Source organism: Odocoileus virginianus, unplaced genomic scaffold (genome assembly GCF_023699985.2).
Source record: "Odocoileus virginianus isolate 20LAN1187 ecotype Illinois unplaced genomic scaffold, Ovbor_1.2 Unplaced_Scaffold_1, whole genome shotgun sequence".
Taxonomy (NCBI): Eukaryota; Metazoa; Chordata; class Mammalia; order Artiodactyla; family Cervidae; genus Odocoileus; species Odocoileus virginianus.
The window spans coordinates 11,099,367-11,116,202 of NW_027224263.1; the positions used below are offsets into that span (position 1 = coordinate 11,099,367).

The following is a 16,836-nucleotide window of genomic DNA, read 5'->3' on the forward strand; positions in this document are numbered from 1 at the left end:
AACAGCTGGTTAATCAAATATTGAGTTCCTTCTATTTCCCAGGAATGTTCTGGGTACCATGGGGAACATAAACAATGTTTTATCCACTTTAGGTGAGAACAGCAAAATAGTAAGTAAAATATAAGCTACTATAAAGTGTTTCAAGGGCCCTGTAGATTAATGAAGATGGGCTTCATCACTGAAGAATGGGCAGGATTCTGTAGAAGTAGTGATAGAATTGCTAGCTAGACCTGGTATGAACAGTAACTCAGAAATGGGAATGCACAGTGCATCTTGAGGGGATAATAAATAGATAAAATGGGAAAAAGAAAGTTGGGACAAGACTGTGGTTTCCTTGAGTGCCAAGCTGAGGAGTTTGAAATTATATTAGAGCCAACAGGGAACTATTGGAAGCTTTTGGGAAGAAAGGTGACATGATTAGGGCTAAGACTTACAGATTAATCTGGAAGCACTTAGATGGAAAGATTAGTGGCAGGAAGACAGGTTAGGAGGATAACCGCAGTTGTGCAGTTGCAAGGTAATGAAAGCCTTAACTAGGAGAGTGACGGCAGGAAAATATGAATAACTAGTATGGCTTTCACACAAGAAGAATGTTTTGTAAGCCAAGACTTCACAGAACCTAAAGAAAAACTTCCCTTTTGGCCTGAAATGTTCACATAGGCAAGCCCCCTTTTCAATAGCCACCCTATAGTATAATAATAACCACCCTATAGTTCACTTTGAGCTTTGAGAATGAACCAAAATGAGGCAATATAGCTAAATAGTTTACATATATATATGTATATATATGCATGTATGTATTTGAATGTGTATATATGTGTGTATGTATATATATTTCAAATATTTATTATATATATAAGAAAACATATATCTTATTTTCAAAATAAGATGTATATACTGTTATTTTCAAAATAAGATGTTATATATATATAACATCTTATTTTGAAAATAACACAGTTGAGTCCCAATTCCAATGATAAGTCATTTGCTCTTTATCTCTTTAAGGTCATGTAAATCTTTGAAAGTTTTTCTGTTATCTGTAAAAGTGAGAATGTCATCCCCTTAATGTGAAAAAAATTTAAAATGTGTTGAATTTTGAAAACTTGACAGACTTAGAATTAGGTAACTAACTGTTCATTTTGATTTGGTTCCTATAGCGCTGTCTGACCCTAATGGATAGAGGATTTGTTTTCAATTTGATAAATGACTATATATCTGGATTCAGCCCCAAAGATCCTAAGGTAAGTTACAAGGCCATAACTATAGTGGGTGGCAAAAATTAGAGTGTGAGACCAAGGGTGACATGTATTCTCCTCTGGAGGATTTGGAGCTGCTGTTTTCTTGTAGGCACTTTGAGTGTAGTTGAACCTCAAAGCAGAGAATAATGGATAGGGTTTTGAGGGTCCCACATAGTCATAGTCATGGCTAAGATTCATTACAGTGACACAGTAAGGATGCTCAGCTGGATCAATAGGGGGAAAGACATTAAGTGGAGTCCTTGGCAATCTCTGTGCAGACTTCCTGAGCACCCTCCCTCCTGTTAAGGGGCACACAGAGCACATCCTCTCTCCAGCAGTGAAAATTGAGCCACATTGTGTGCAGTATTTCTCTTTAGGGAAGCCCGTTTGAGACTCAGAACTTAGGATTTTTGTTGGGGCTAGTTATGTATTGGAGGCTGGTCATAATTCCAGAGTCTTGTAAAGGAAAGACAGGGAAGCAGATGTTCACCATAAATCACGTTGTTTGTTGGGTGCTGAACAGGCTGGCACAGAAGGTACAACCTTACCTTGTAGGGAATGTTGGTATCAAGATCAAATTTCCCACACCACAAAAAAGAAAATCATATGCCAATATCCTTAATGAGCATGGAAAAATCCTCAACAAAATATTAGCAAGTTGAATGCAATAATACATTAAAAGTATGACACAACACGGTCAAGTTGGATTTATTTCAGGGATACAATGATGGTTCATCATCCGCAAATCAACCTGATTCATCACATTAATGAAATGAAGGGTGAAAATAATACGATCATCTTAATAGATGTAATGTGTGTGTTCCTGGAATATGCTATATATATACACCTTTAGTTGTATTTTCAAACTCCTTCAGAAGTACAAAGAAATTTAGATGCTTAACACTTTTGACAAAATTTGACATCCATTTATGATAAGAGACTCTCTCAACAATGGGTCTAGAGGGAACATACCTCAACATAATAAAGTCAATATATGATAAACCCACAGCTAGCATCATATTCAACAGTGAAAAACAGCTCTTTTCCTCTGAGATCAGGAGTAAGACAAGCATGCCCATTCTTACCACTTTTATTCAACATAGTATTGGAAGTGCTAGCCACTGAAATTAGTCAAGAAAAAGAATGAGAGGGCATTCAAATTGGAAAGGAGGAAGTAAAACTGTCACAGTTGCAGATGATGTGATAATATATATTGAAAACCCTAAAGACTACACCAAAACTCTGTTCAAACTAATAAATGATTCAGTAATGTTGTATGATACAAAATCAGCATACAGAAATCTGTGATGTTTCTATATACTAATAACAAACTACCAACAAAATTAAGAAAACAATTCCATTTACAGTTGCATCAAAAAGAATAAAATACCTAGGAATAAATTTAACCAAGGAGGTGAAAGACCTGTACACTGAAACTATAAGACATTGATGAAAGAAACTGAAGAAGACACAAATAAATGGAAATATTCCATATTCTTGGATTGGATGAATTAATATTGTTAAAATGCTCATACTACCCAAAGAGGTTTACGGATTCAGTGTATTCCCTATCAAAATTCCAGTGGCATATTTCACAGAGCTATTAATAGAACAAATAATTCTAAAATTGGTATGAAACCACAAAAGATGCTGAATGGTCAAAAATAGGAAGCACAAAACTAGAGGTTTCATGCTCACTGATTTCAAGCTATACTAAAGATATATTAATCAAGACAGCATGGTACTGGCATAAAAACAGATACACAGATCAACAGAACAATACTGAGAACCCAGAGATAGACCTACACATATGCATGTGCTAAGTCGCTCACTCGTGTCCGACTCTTTGCAACCCCGTGGACTGTAGCCCCCCAGGCTCCTCTGTCCATGGGATTCTCCAGGCAAAAATACTAGAGTGGGTTGCCATGCCCTTCTCCAGAGGATCTTTCCAACCCAGGGATTGAACCCAGGTCTCCTGCATTGCAGGCAGATTCTTTACCATCTGAGCCACCAGGAAAGCCATACCCACACATATACAACAAAGGAGCGAAGAACATACAATGGAGGAAGAGTCTCTTCAATAAATGATGTTGGGAAAACTGGACAGCCACATGCAAAAGAATGAAACTGGACCATTATCTTACATCATAAAGAAAAATTAACTCAAAATGCAGTAAAGAAAAAAAAATGCAGTAAAGACCTGAATGTAAGACCTGAAATCATAAAATTTCTACAAGAAAATGTAGGTAGTAGCCTCACTGACATCCATCTTAGAGGTGTTTTTGTGGATCTGACTCCAAAGGCAAGGGAAACAAAAGCAAAAATAAGCAAATGGGACTACATCAAACTAAAAAACTTCCACACAGTGATGGAAATCATCAAAAGGAAAGGGCAGCCTACTGAATAGGAGAAGATATTTGCAAATCATATATCCAGTATGGAGTAATACAACTCAACAACAAAAACCACCTAATTTAAAAATGGGAAGAAGATCTGAATAGACATTTTTCTAAAGAAGGCATAAAGATGGCCAACAGCACTTGGAAAGATGTTCGACATCACTGATCATTAGGGAAATGCAAATCAAAATGCTATCTCACAATGAGATAGCACCTCACAAACTGTTAGAATAGCTATTATTGAAAAGAAGAAAGAAATGTTGGAGAGGATGTGGAAAAATTGGAACCCTTGTATACTGTGGGACTGTTAATTGGTGCAGCCACAATGGAAAACAGTATGGAGATTCCTGAAAAATTAAGAATAGAACTACTATATGACCCAACTTTCCCACTTCTGGGTATCTATTCAAAGAACATGAAAACACTAATTCAAAATTATATGCACCCCTATGTTTATTTTACTGTGGCATTATTTATAGTAGCCAAGATATGGAAGTAGCCTAAATGTCCATCAGTGGATATGTGTATAACAGAATACTACTCAGATGTAAAAAGAATGGAATCCTGCCATTTTACAGTGTGGACAGACCTTAAAGGTATTATGCTAAGTGAAATAAATCAGAGGAGACAAATACCATATGATTTCACTCATATGTGGAATCTAAAAAAAGAAGTGAATGAAAAAACCAAAAACAAACTCATAGATACTGAGAACAGATTAGTGGTTACCAGAAGGTAAGAGTTTGGGGGTGGGGTGGGCACAATGGTGAAGGAGGTGTGAACTGTTCGGTGATGATGGATGGTGACTAGGCTTGTGGTGGTGATCACGTTGTACTGTATACAGATGTCAAATTATGATGTTGTGTATCTGAAACTTACATAATTTAAAAAAATCCAATTTCCCAATTGCCTGCCAATGACCAACCGTACAAGCAGGCCTTTTTAAGGAGAGCAGTCTTGAGCCTGCAATGTTGACTCTTTACTGCACAGGTCACATTTCAAGGTATACCTAAAATACTAAACACTTCTGTTTTGAAAATTAATGCTCTGTATTTAATTATTTTAGAATGTGTGTGCTCAGTTGCTCAGTCATGTCTGACTCTTTGCAATCCTATGAACTATAGCCCACCAGGCTCCTCTGTCCATGGGATTCTCCAGGCAAGAATACTGGAGTGGGTTGCCATTTCCTCCTCCAGGGGATCTTTCCAACCCAGGGATCGAACCCATGTCTCTTGTGTCTCCTGCATTGGCAGGCGGGTTCTTTACCACTAGTGCCACCTGGGAAGCCCATTAAAATTTAATATTTCAAATTATTAAAATAGTAAATGCCTACTATATAGGAGTTTATGTATAATTTCTTTGTACTTAGGTTCTGGCTGAATACAAGTTTGAATTTCTGCAAACAATTTGCAATCATGAACATTACATTCCTCTGAATTTGCCAATGGCTTTTGCCAAACCTAAACTTCAGCGAGTTCAAGGTACGTATTTGTGTTTTCCATCTTTTGGAATTGTGTTTTCATTTTTTTTTTTCGCTAGTGCTAGTATAGTATAATATTTTCGAGTTAAACCAGTGATTCTGGAGGTAATCTCAGAATTGTTGCTATCTGAAGAACATTAACAGTTCGTTACTGGTACTCTGCATTTCCTTCATAGTGTCAGTGGTTGTATTCATAGTGTGAAGAAATTCGGTGTGTTACATAGATTGCTGCTTAAACACAGACATAAGATACTAATAAAATTGCTCTCTGTAGTACTGTTTGGATTCTTAGATGAGACTGAATTTTGAAAAAGACATATAAATGCATTTCTGCTGAATGGAACCTCAAAAGAGAATTATAAAAGCAGAATAAAATAGTTATATGTATGTATTAAATTTATGAAATGCCTTCAATTATCTCCATTGCTAGCTTTATTGAATGCTTTGTTGTGTAGCACTATTCTTATGTTACTATGTTTTTTATTTGTCCCTTTTCTTTTCATATATTAATTAGATTTTTTTTCATTTGCGGTGGACCGTTTGACTTCAGTAGGTAGGTTTAACTCGGTTCACTCTAAAGTAGTTTGCTGTTTTTAAAAACAATTGATTTCATGAATGGCTAAGATGGACGGGGGCCTTGTTTGCTTTTCAAATCCTCCCTAGCCAAGATGAGGCTTTATTTAATGCATCCAGAAAACCTAGGAGGCAGTGTATTTGATAACTCTGAAAACCAGCTTGAGTAATATTCCAGTGTATATATATACACTATATATATATATACACAGTGTATATATATACACTGTATACATATATCAATACACACTATTGATACTATGTGTAAGACAGATAATGAATGAGAACCTACTGTGTAGCCCAGGGAACACTGCTCGGTGCTCTGTGGCCACCTAAATGGGAAGGAAATCCCAAACAGGGGCTATGTGTATACCTATAGCTGATTCACTCTGGTGTACAGCAGAAACTAACACAACATTGTAATGCAACCTATGCTCCAATAAAATTATTTTTTTTTAAAAAAGGAAAAAAATAAGCTTCAATGTTGATTGCTAGAAGCATCAACTTTAAAACACAATCCTCAGAAAACATGTTTTGGCCCACAGCAGCTTGGGGACTGATGGGTATCTTTTTTTTTTAAGTGTATGTCATCTCTCCCAAGCTCACCTCTGTTCTCTCTGACCCTGTTTAATGACTTCTTGGCCACAGTTTTTAAGGTGTGGATGAAACTACCTTATTGGTTTTATTCAAATCCCTCAAGTGAAAAAAACCTTACTGCCATTGTACAGTAGACCCAGATAAGACAACCTGAGTTAGTCTGTACTGACCCTTGTGCATAGAAAGTGATTGTGATTCACAAAAGACTATGACCAATGGCAGAAAGAACATCAGCTGTCTTGGTCTCTTAGGGAGTAGAGGCCACTGCTGAGCAGTGGTTTTAGTGATTGAATGGCTGCCAGTGAAAATGGAGAAAAATATTTAAAAACCCAACCACCCCTATTCAACCATTCCCTTATTATAATAGAGTCTGAGCATGTATAGCTCAGATACTTCCCCCATCATTTATTGATAGCTTGAGGAATTCAGGGAAAGGAAGGGGTGAGGATTTAGGATTAAATCTGATTTAGCATTTATTAAATCCTAGTTGAATATATAGCATCCTATTAAGTTTTAAAGAGACTGGAAAAGAAACAAAACATATCCTTCAGCTTTGTGGCCTCACTAAAATTAAAGGGTAGGAGAAAGGAAATAAAGATAGCAGCAGTTTCCTGTAGAAATGATGGTACTTACTTGATCACAATTCCTTCTGAGTAGTTAATAAGGCAAGTCCCAACCAGGATATTAGCAACTGGGATTTAAAGTGGATGGAGGATCTGAAAGGAAGTGAAGAAAATAGCTGGAAATGGTAATTTTATGAAATAAAAGATTTGTGTTTGTGTAATGAATTTGAGTGAGATGAGGATGTTTTTCTTACCATTCTTGTACCCCATTGTATTGGGGCCAATATGTAACATTTAGTAAAACATTTGGTAGTTTATACCGCTATAATGATGCAATTGTCTAGTTTATCTTTCTGCTTCACAAATATAAACAGATGAGTGAATCAAGTGTTGTTTAGAATTACTCCATTTTTTAGTTGTAACTAAATCTCTTCAGATAGGAAGAAATGTGTTAAAACATTGCCAAATCTGGTATTCTTTCATTCTAGGTTTTATCCTAAGATTTGAAAAGCGTCTAGAAAAAAAAAGAATTCTAGGAACTACTTTACCAACTGAAATTGTCATTAAGGCTATCATCTGGCCCCAATGATGAGTGCTTGTATCTTGTAAAATTTTGCATGCTTATTATATATGATAAAAGAATTGTTCATATTTGTTTATAATAAAAATATAGCTCTTGCTAGCATGATCACATATTACTAAGTAATATAGTACTTAATGTTAAAGTGATTTCTGAATATTTTTATAAATGAGTTTTAAATTTCATTGTACTGCAGATTCAAATCTTGAATACAGTTTATCAGATGAGTATTGCAAGCATCACTTCTTGGTTGGTCTGCTTCTGAGGGAAACCTCCATTGCTCTTCAAGACAATTATGAGATCAGATATACAGCTATCTCTGTCATAAAGAATCTTTTGATAAAACATGCATTTGACACTAGATACCAGCACAAGGTAAGGATGTTTGTATCATCACCAGTATCACATTAGCTAGTTTCTGTAAGATTTTACATTGAAAATGAAGTTTTCTGTAAGAAACATAACATGAGCATTGAGTAATTTATTTTTGCAAATAATGTATTGTTTCTGTTTCAAATGATTATTGTTGTTTAGTCACTAAATTGCCAGGCTCCTGTCTGTGGGATTTCCCAGGCAAAAATACTGGAGTGAGTTGCCATTTCCTTCTCCAGGGGATCTTCCCCACCCAGAGATTGAACCCACATCTTCTGCATTAGCAGGCAGATTCTTTACTGCAGAACCATCAGGAAAACCCTTAATTTTAAAAATACTGTTCAGTTAACTGTTAAAGAAAAACATTGGGTTTTCAAATCATGTCTAAAGAACGACATAACTCTTTCATGATTTGTTACATAAACTGATTAGAATTTTTAAAAAAACATGGTTATAATCCTGTGCATTCTTTTAAATACCCATATATCCTTAAATATATCTCCCTAAATAAATGCTATTATTATTGATTAATAATAAGACATATTAAATATGTCAAATATAAAATATATAATATGAAGTTTATCTTCTTACTGAAAAAAAAATGCATGGCTATAAATCTTATATATACTACACAGTGTCTACATGTAAAGCCACAGCTGTAGCCGCTGTTTGCTACACCTTTAACATATATGAGGATAAAGGGTATATTCAAGTCTTATTAAACCCTATGGGTTGCAAAAATAGATGGCAAATTGTATTGAATTTAGAATAACCTAACTTACTTATGAAGGCAAAATGGTTGTCTGAGGAGGCCTTACAAATAGCTATGAAAAGAAAAGAAGTGAAAGGCAAAGGAGAACAGGAAAGATATACCCATTTGAACGCAGAGTTCCAAAGAATAAAAGGGAGAGATGAGAAAGCCTTCCTCAGCGATCAATGCAAAGAAATAGAGGAAAACAATAGAATGGAAAGACTAGAGATCTCTTCAAGAAAATTAGAGATACCAAGGGAACATTTCATGTAAAGATGGGCTCAATAAAGGACAGAAATGGTATGGACCTAACAGAAGCAGAAGATATTAAGAAGAGGTGGCAAGAATACACAGAAGAACTGTACAAAAAAGATCTTCACGACCCAGATAACCATGATGGTATGATCACTCACCTAGAACCAGACATCCTGGAATGCGAAGTCAAGTGGGCCTTAGGAAGCATCACTACGAACAAAGCTAGTGGAGGTGATGGAATTCCAATTGAGCTATTTCAAATCCTGAAAGATGATGCTGTGAAAGTGCTGCACTCAATATGCCAGCAAATTTGGAAAACTCAGCAGTGGCCACAGGACTGGAAAAGGTCAGTTTTCATTCCAACCCCAAAGAAAGGCAATGCCAAAGAATGCTCAAACTACCGCACAATTGCACTCATCTCACATGCTAGCAAAGTAATGCTCAAAATTCTCCAAGCCAGGCTTCAACAGTACGTGAACTGTGAACTTCCAGATGTTCAAGCTGGATTTAGAAAAAGCAGAGGAACCAGAGATCAAATTGCCAACATCCGTTGGATCATCAAAAAGCAAGAGAGTTCCAGAAAAACATCTATTTCTGCTTTATTGACTATGCCAAAGCCTTTGACTGTGTGGATCACAACAAACTGTGGAAAATTCTGAAAGAGATGGGAGATATACCAGACCACCTGACCTGCCTCCTGAGAAATCTGTATGCAGGTCAAGAAGCAACAGTTAGAACTGGACATGGAACAACAGACTGGTTCCAAATAGGAAAAGGAGTACATCAAGGCTGTATATTGTCACCCTGCTTATTTAACTTACATGCAGAATACAGCATGAGAAATGCTGGACTGGATGAAGCACAAGCTGGAAGCAAGATTGCCAGGAGAAATATCAATAACCTCAGATAAGCAGATGACACCACACTTATGGCAGAAAATGAAGAAGAACTAAAGAGCCTCTTGATGAAAGTGAAAGAGGAGAGTGAAAAAGTTGGCTTAAAACTCAACGTTCAGAAAACTAAGATTGTGGCATCTGGTCCCATCACTTCATGGCAAATAGATGGGGAAACAGTGGAAACAGTGGCTGACTTTATTTTTGGGGCTCCAAAATCACTACAGATGGTGACTGCAGCCATGAAATTAAAAGACGCTTGCTCCTTGGAAGGAAAGTTAATGACCAACCTAGACAGTTTATTAAAAAGCAGAGACATTACTTTGCCAACAAAGGTCTGTCTAGTCAAGGCTATGGTTTTTCCAGTAGTCATGTATGGATGTGAGAGTTGGATTATAAAGAAAGCTGAGTGCCGAAGAATTGATGCTTTTGAACTGTGGTGTTGGAGAAGACTCTTGAGAGTCCCTTGGACTGCAAGGAGATCCAACCAGTCCATCCTAAAGGAAATCAGTCCTGAGTGTTCATTGGAAGGACTGATGCTGAAGCTGAAACTCCAATACTTTGGCCACCTGATGCCAAGAACTGACTCATTTGAAAAGACCCTGATGCTGGGAAAGATTGAAGGTGGGAGGAGAAGGGGACGACAGAGGATGAGATGGTTGGATGGCATCACTGACTCGATGGACATGAGTTTGAGTAAACTCCGGGAGTTGGTGATGGACAAGGAGGCCTGGTGTGCTGCAGTTCATGGGGTTACAGAGTCGGACACGACTGAGTGACTGAATTGACTGACTGAAGTTACTTACTTGGTACTAGATGGCTCAAGGTAATATCATATTGTTTCATAATAATTTGTTCCTTTCTTTTTACTTTCAAATTTAAATAAAGTCATCATGTCATTTATTTTGTGATTACTTTGGAAAGCTGACTTGGAGATGGATTTTATTCTTTTCCTATAGTATTCCCATTTGTCCTTAAAAAAAAGAAAGGAATATTCAGCCTGCCAGCTATATCCAATTGTATTTCTTTAATTACAAAGATTTGTTTTACTTGCAAATTTTGCCAGTTTTTTTCATGTAATTCTAGCCTAAACTAGATTTAAATGCCTTAGCTTTAAGATGTTGTTATGTACTGTGGTTTGCATTGTTTTTTCACATTATAATAACATACTAATATTTAGTGTGGTCTGCTCTATTATGTATCGCTTTGTTTTTTGTGAATGTTGGTGTTGACTTAACGTAAATTAACCAGTATAATGTATCAAATGAAAAGATATCTTAAAGTCTTCCATTCCAACCAAGCTTTGTCAAATCTTTAAAAGTGCCAGTTACCACTGGAGTCTGTTTTTGCCTACTAGTAGTGGGGAAAAGGGTCTTATGCAATGTGAAGGAAAATGTCTTTAGCTATGATTTCAAAAAATTTGTGGGTAAAGTACAAAATGAACTTCCTGTTCTTGAAGCAGGAAGTTGTCTTTTTTCCCTTTGTGTCTTCAGAGGAAAGTGAAAGACAATGTAATTTCACTAGTGTCTTACTTAGAGGTAGAATTTTAAATATTTTATGTCACATATTTGCACATTATTAACTTTTTAAAATTCTGAGAAAAGTATATGTACACACATGTACACACATACCATTATTGTTATCTGTAAATAACACCTCCTGTTTGAGTATTTGATGTTTTATAGTTTCTGGCCTTACATTTAGGTCTTTAATCCATTTTGAGTTTATTTTTGTATATGGTGTTAGGAAGTGTTCTAATTTCATTCTTTTGCATGTAGCTGTCCAGTTTTCCCAGCACCACTTATTGAAGAGGCTGTCTTTTCTCCATTGTATATTCTTGCCTCCTTTGTCAAAGATAAGGTGCCCACAGGTGCATGGGTTTTCTTTGAGGTTTTAGACTATGGGAAACATTGAAATACCCACCACATTACCTTTTCAGGGATTTCTAAAGCCCCTTCTTTGTTCAAAATCTTCTGACAGGTTTTAATTGAGTATAGGGTTCTCCCCAATAAAACTTTGTTTCATGGGCCTGCTCAACCAGAGCTTCAATTCCTTTCTCTGTTTGATCCAAAGAGCTCACAGGTGGCCTGAGTAAGAGGTCATTTGTCAAATACATTCACTTAAAACATGTTCACCATTAAGAATGATGCCAAGGTGAGGGCAGAGAGGGGAGCTTTATACCCCCATAATTTCCATCTGACTTCCCAAATAAAAATACAGTCAAGATAAAATGCTTCCTGTGGAAAGGCTGCTTCGAGACTACTTGTCCTAGTATCCCACCCAGGCCTGCATTCCAACCATGTTGCCACTCCTCCGCCTTTCTTCTAATGACATTATGGAGATGTCACTGGTCCCTGTTACATGCTACTCTTAAACTGCTTTGGGAGCTCTCCTTATTTGCTACACATAGCATGAGATATCTTTCCTGCTCAGAACCAGAATGTTCAAAATCTAACATTTATTCTGGGGCCTATATCAGTTCCTGTACTCACTGCAAATGGTACTGACAACTGAAGAATTGCAATTTCTACTCGGACTGTCGGCATTTTTTTCCCTTTTTTAAAATAATAAGCTACATACATGGTAAAAAAAAATCAAAATGCCTCTCTCTCATTCCTTACCTCCATGCCTCAATTCTTCTCTCTGGAAGCAACTACTGTTTCTCTGTTTCCTATATAAATTTCTATTTTATTCATGCACAAGCCTATACACACACACACATATAAAATATAAACCATTATGTATTTTTATTTTTTCACTTAACAATATATTCTGAAGATTAGATCTGTATTTTTAAAAAATCTGCATAGTATGCTATTATATGAATCCATCTTATTTTGTTTATCTAACCTGTCTTCTATTAATAGATTCTTAGATGGTTTTCTGTCTTTTGTGCAGACAAAACTTTTGATGTGTTTGCCCTGACTGCATGTGTTTTACCTGTGTTCCTGTTCACCTAAGAAGGGTGTAGTATCTCCTTCCCTAGTAATCACTCACTATCTGAACTGAAATGAAATCCCATCTAGAAGCTATAATATTAATAATCATAGCTAAAATTTATTGAGAACTCAGTATATGCCAGACACTATGTTAAATATTAGCTCATATGAATTTATATTACTGTTACTATCCTCATTTTAGTAAAGAGAAAGCTATGGTTAAGTGATTTGACCACAATCAAGCCACTAGTAACAGGAGGGCTGGAATTCATGTGTATCTAAAATTCAAAATCTGTGCTCCTAGACTATACTGCCTCTCAAATATTAAGTCAGTTCAGTTCAGTTCAGTCATGTCTGACTCTTTGCGACACCATGAACTGCAGCATGCCAGGCATCCCTGTCCATCACCAACTCCTGGAGTTTACTCAAAATCATGTCCATTGAGTCAATGATGCCATCTAACCATCTCATCCTCTGTCGTCCCCTTCTCCTCCTACCTTCAATCTTTCCCAGCATCAGGGTCTTTCGCAAATGAGTCAGTTCTTGGCATCAGATGGCCAAAGTATTGGACTTTCAGCTTCAGCATCAGTCCTTCCAATGAACACTCAGGACTGATTTCCTTTAGGATGGACTGGTTGGATCTCCTTGTAGTCCAAGGGACTCTCAAGAGTCTTCTCCAACACCACAGTTCAAAAGCATCAGTTCTTTGGCGCTCAGCTTTCTTTATAGTCCAACTCTCACATCCATACCTGACTACTGGAAAAACCATAGTAGGACACTGGAAAATTAGAGAACTGCTGAAAAATGGTGATGATGATGGTAGAAACTCTTGAAACCAAAGTCATATGAAAAATAAAATAATAACAGCTATTTAGCTTTGTGAAGAGTGAATTAAGACAATTCGTGATGTGTCCCCAGATATTTAAAGAGTTGCTGTATAAAGTAGAAGTGGAGTTACTCTTTGTAGATCCAAAGGGCCGAACTATATCTAGCAGGTAGAACAGTTTAAGGACTTTTCTAACAGAACCTTTGAAAGTGCTGAAGTGTTTAAGAAGTTTAAAAACTAATCATCTGTCAAAGATGCAGGTGCAGGTTGCTCTTGTCTTGAGCAGGAAGTTGAACTAGATCAGTGGTTCTCAAACCTCTGTGCACAACCATCTAGGGAAAATTCCTGGGACCCAGCCCAGACCTACTGAATCAGAATCTCTTAGTGATATAGACATTCTTGATTAGGGTTATATGTTAGAACATATATGTTATATATTAAGAACTCCTGAAATTCACAAGAGAAGTACAAATGGCCGATTAACATATGAAAAATTGTTCATTTTCAAGAATAAATGCAAATTAAAGTAACTAAGTGATACTTTAGGTCTGAATTCTGTTGGTTAACCATTGTACCCTAGATGCCTTATGTAAGTCTCCCAAAGTGCTGAGATATGGAGGGCAGCTCATGTGCCATCACCACTGTTTTTGATGATTTGAATGATTATAAATATCTGACAAGAACTGTCTATAGCTGAGAAAAGCAGTACATAAATTAGTATAAGAGGTACCACATTAATTAAGACTACCAGTGTCCAGGTTTACTTGGATATTTACAAAGATATCGATCTCCCATGTTGTATAATTGATTTAGAGGGCCAAGATCACATTATTTTAATTGCAACTTGACTCAAAGTAAAACTTATTTTTGGAAGGAATATTTTTTAACTTCTTCCATCTATTCATTCATTCAGTTAATGTGTAGTGACCATATCCTATGTGCCTAGGCACAGAGGATGAAGCAGTGAACAAGACAGACGTGATTCCTGCTTTTATCATACTCAGCCCTCACTGAAGTTAAAGGAGAGGACTAATATGATCTGCTTTATAAGTCAACTGCTATTTAAAAAAATAAACTTTTGCCTTTTATGTAGTGATGTTTGAGGGATGTGATTTGACTATATTGTATATAAATCCAAATACCAACAAAGTTCTCTGGTAATTAGTTTTGAGACTATGAGTATAAATAGACTCATGCTTCATTGATCGTTATGGATATTAGCTCACTTTTAGTCTTTAAACAGATAGATGGAGCCAACTTTTATTTGTAATATATACATATTAAATATCTATTAAACTTTTGATAATTATTTTGCAGAACCAACAAGCCAAAATAGCACAGTTGTACCTCCCATTTGTTGGACTGCTTTTGGAAAATATACAGCGATTAGCAGGTCGAGATACATTGTATTCTTGTGCAGCCATGCCTAATTCTGTAAGTAGTCATGTGTTTCTGTTGGCATTTTATCCTGTTTTATTGACTGCATTTGGAATTAGAGTCATATGCTGTATGGTCTCAATAGTTCACCTTTTACAACATTTTAAATGTATACTTTGTCCTGTAGCAGTACTTCTCAAATCTTAATGTGCATATAGATCATCTGGGGAATTAAGACAAATTCTAATGTAGTAGCCCTGGGGTGGGATTTGAGATTATACGTTTCAAACAAACTTTTGGCTCTTTCTGGTCTAAGGACCACACTTTGAGTAATGAGGTCCAAGGGAACACCAAGAATCCCTTGTGCTCAGTGTGTTGTTTTTAAGATTTGCTGCTGTTATATGCCTTCATCTATTTATTCGACTGGAAAATTGAACAAAACATTCACTTTCCAAAATGTTAGGCTCCAGGGATTAAACTATATTCCTTCACTTCTCCCTCCCTTTGACAGCCTTGTTTCAGCACTTCTGGTGAGTGGCTTTTAACCCATCATGTTTAGTCTGTGTTTTCTTTCTTCCCTTAGAATCTTAGAGTTGCAAGGAACATTGGAGATGATCAGTCTCCCACTTGGCAAAAACAACCTTTTGCCATAGTTGTATTTAAAACTTTCCTTCTTGCATTTGATCTACACGATTTTCTATCTACTTGTCCTGGTTTTGCCTTCTAGAGGTACACAGAGCACATCCACTTCTACCTCCACACAATACCCCTTCATACATGTCCCTTCTAAATTTTTCTTCAAACCAGCTAGCTCCACTTCATCATTTGTTGTTTCAAACCCTTTACATTCTCGGTTACAACCTTCCAGACATGCTCCATTTGACCAGTCACCATTTTAAAATGTGGTGTATACTTTAGAGTTTGCCCAGTAGGGTGAATAACTCCTGCCCTACCCCCACTCCATGCTTTGTATGGCCAGAGGTCCCCATCACATGTTCAGTAGCTGAGTGGGTGGCAGGTAAAACTGTTCCTCACAGCTTCCTTTGGAAATTCCCCATAATAAATGTCTCCAGATTTGTCAAGCCTGCCCTGGGTTCCTGAGAAAGCTGCTTTTAAGCCTCACTGAGGGCTTGATTGCCTATAGCTTCCAATTATGTAAATCAGCTAAATGCAGATGCTGCATCACCTACCTGGTGTCAAGCGAGTGTCAAGCGAGCCTTTCTTCACAGTCACTCATGCTTATGCTCACTCCACAACATTCGACAGTGATATGTGGAAATATTTTACTTAACTGTTCTTTCTTTTGCAGCTCAAGTTCATGTAGGGCCTCTGGTCACACCTCTCCTTCTAGTACTGCCTTTGGTTCAAGGAGGAGAATGGAACCATGTTCAGACCACACGAGTTGCAGCTTTTACCAGCCACCTAGAGTTGTATCACTTTGCCAGAGGTCATAGTTATAACAGTATACTTGGATCCATTTTTAAAAGAGAAGTCACCTAAATACCAGTACTGATACCTGATTTAGACTTTCACAGTGAGCTTTGTTTAAAATTGGGGTACCCTTTCATTCTGTTAATTCCGATTTCTTATCCTAGTGTACAAATTTGTTTAAGTTACAGAGATATCACATTGTGTTACAGGCATCCAGGGATGAGTTTGCATGTGGCTTCACTTCACCTACAAATAGAGGGAGTCTGAGCACTGACAAAGACACTGGTAATTAAGTCCTTCCTTTAAAGATTATACATGGTATGGCTGTCTAGAAATGTACCCTATACTTCTCTATATTTTTTGAAATATTTCGTGATAAAAACTATATCTAGCATGATCTCTACTAAAGTTTAATTAAAATCTGACTCACACTTGGTAGCCATGTTTCTTTGCTTAGGTTTCCTTGTCTCAGCTTGTATAAAAAAGTAGCTTAGTATACTAAGAAAATGGAGGCTAATGAGAAAAACACTAGTTTCCAATTCTCTTATCTGTCTCCAGTCTT

General features: G+C 36.7%; 1 protein-coding gene across 1 annotated transcript in view; it reads left to right on the plus strand.

Moving 5' to 3' along the window:
• Window positions 1-16,836, plus strand: part of DOCK11 (dedicator of cytokinesis 11) — a 214,143-nt gene that overhangs the window by 119,774 nt on the left and 77,533 nt on the right. Inside the window, 5 exon segments of the mRNA XM_070462215.1 lie at window positions 1,158-1,241; window positions 5,007-5,118; window positions 7,627-7,805; window positions 14,784-14,900; window positions 16,484-16,559. Of these exon segments, the coding sequence (XP_070318316.1) occupies window positions 1,158-1,241; window positions 5,007-5,118; window positions 7,627-7,805; window positions 14,784-14,900; window positions 16,484-16,559 (568 nt within the window).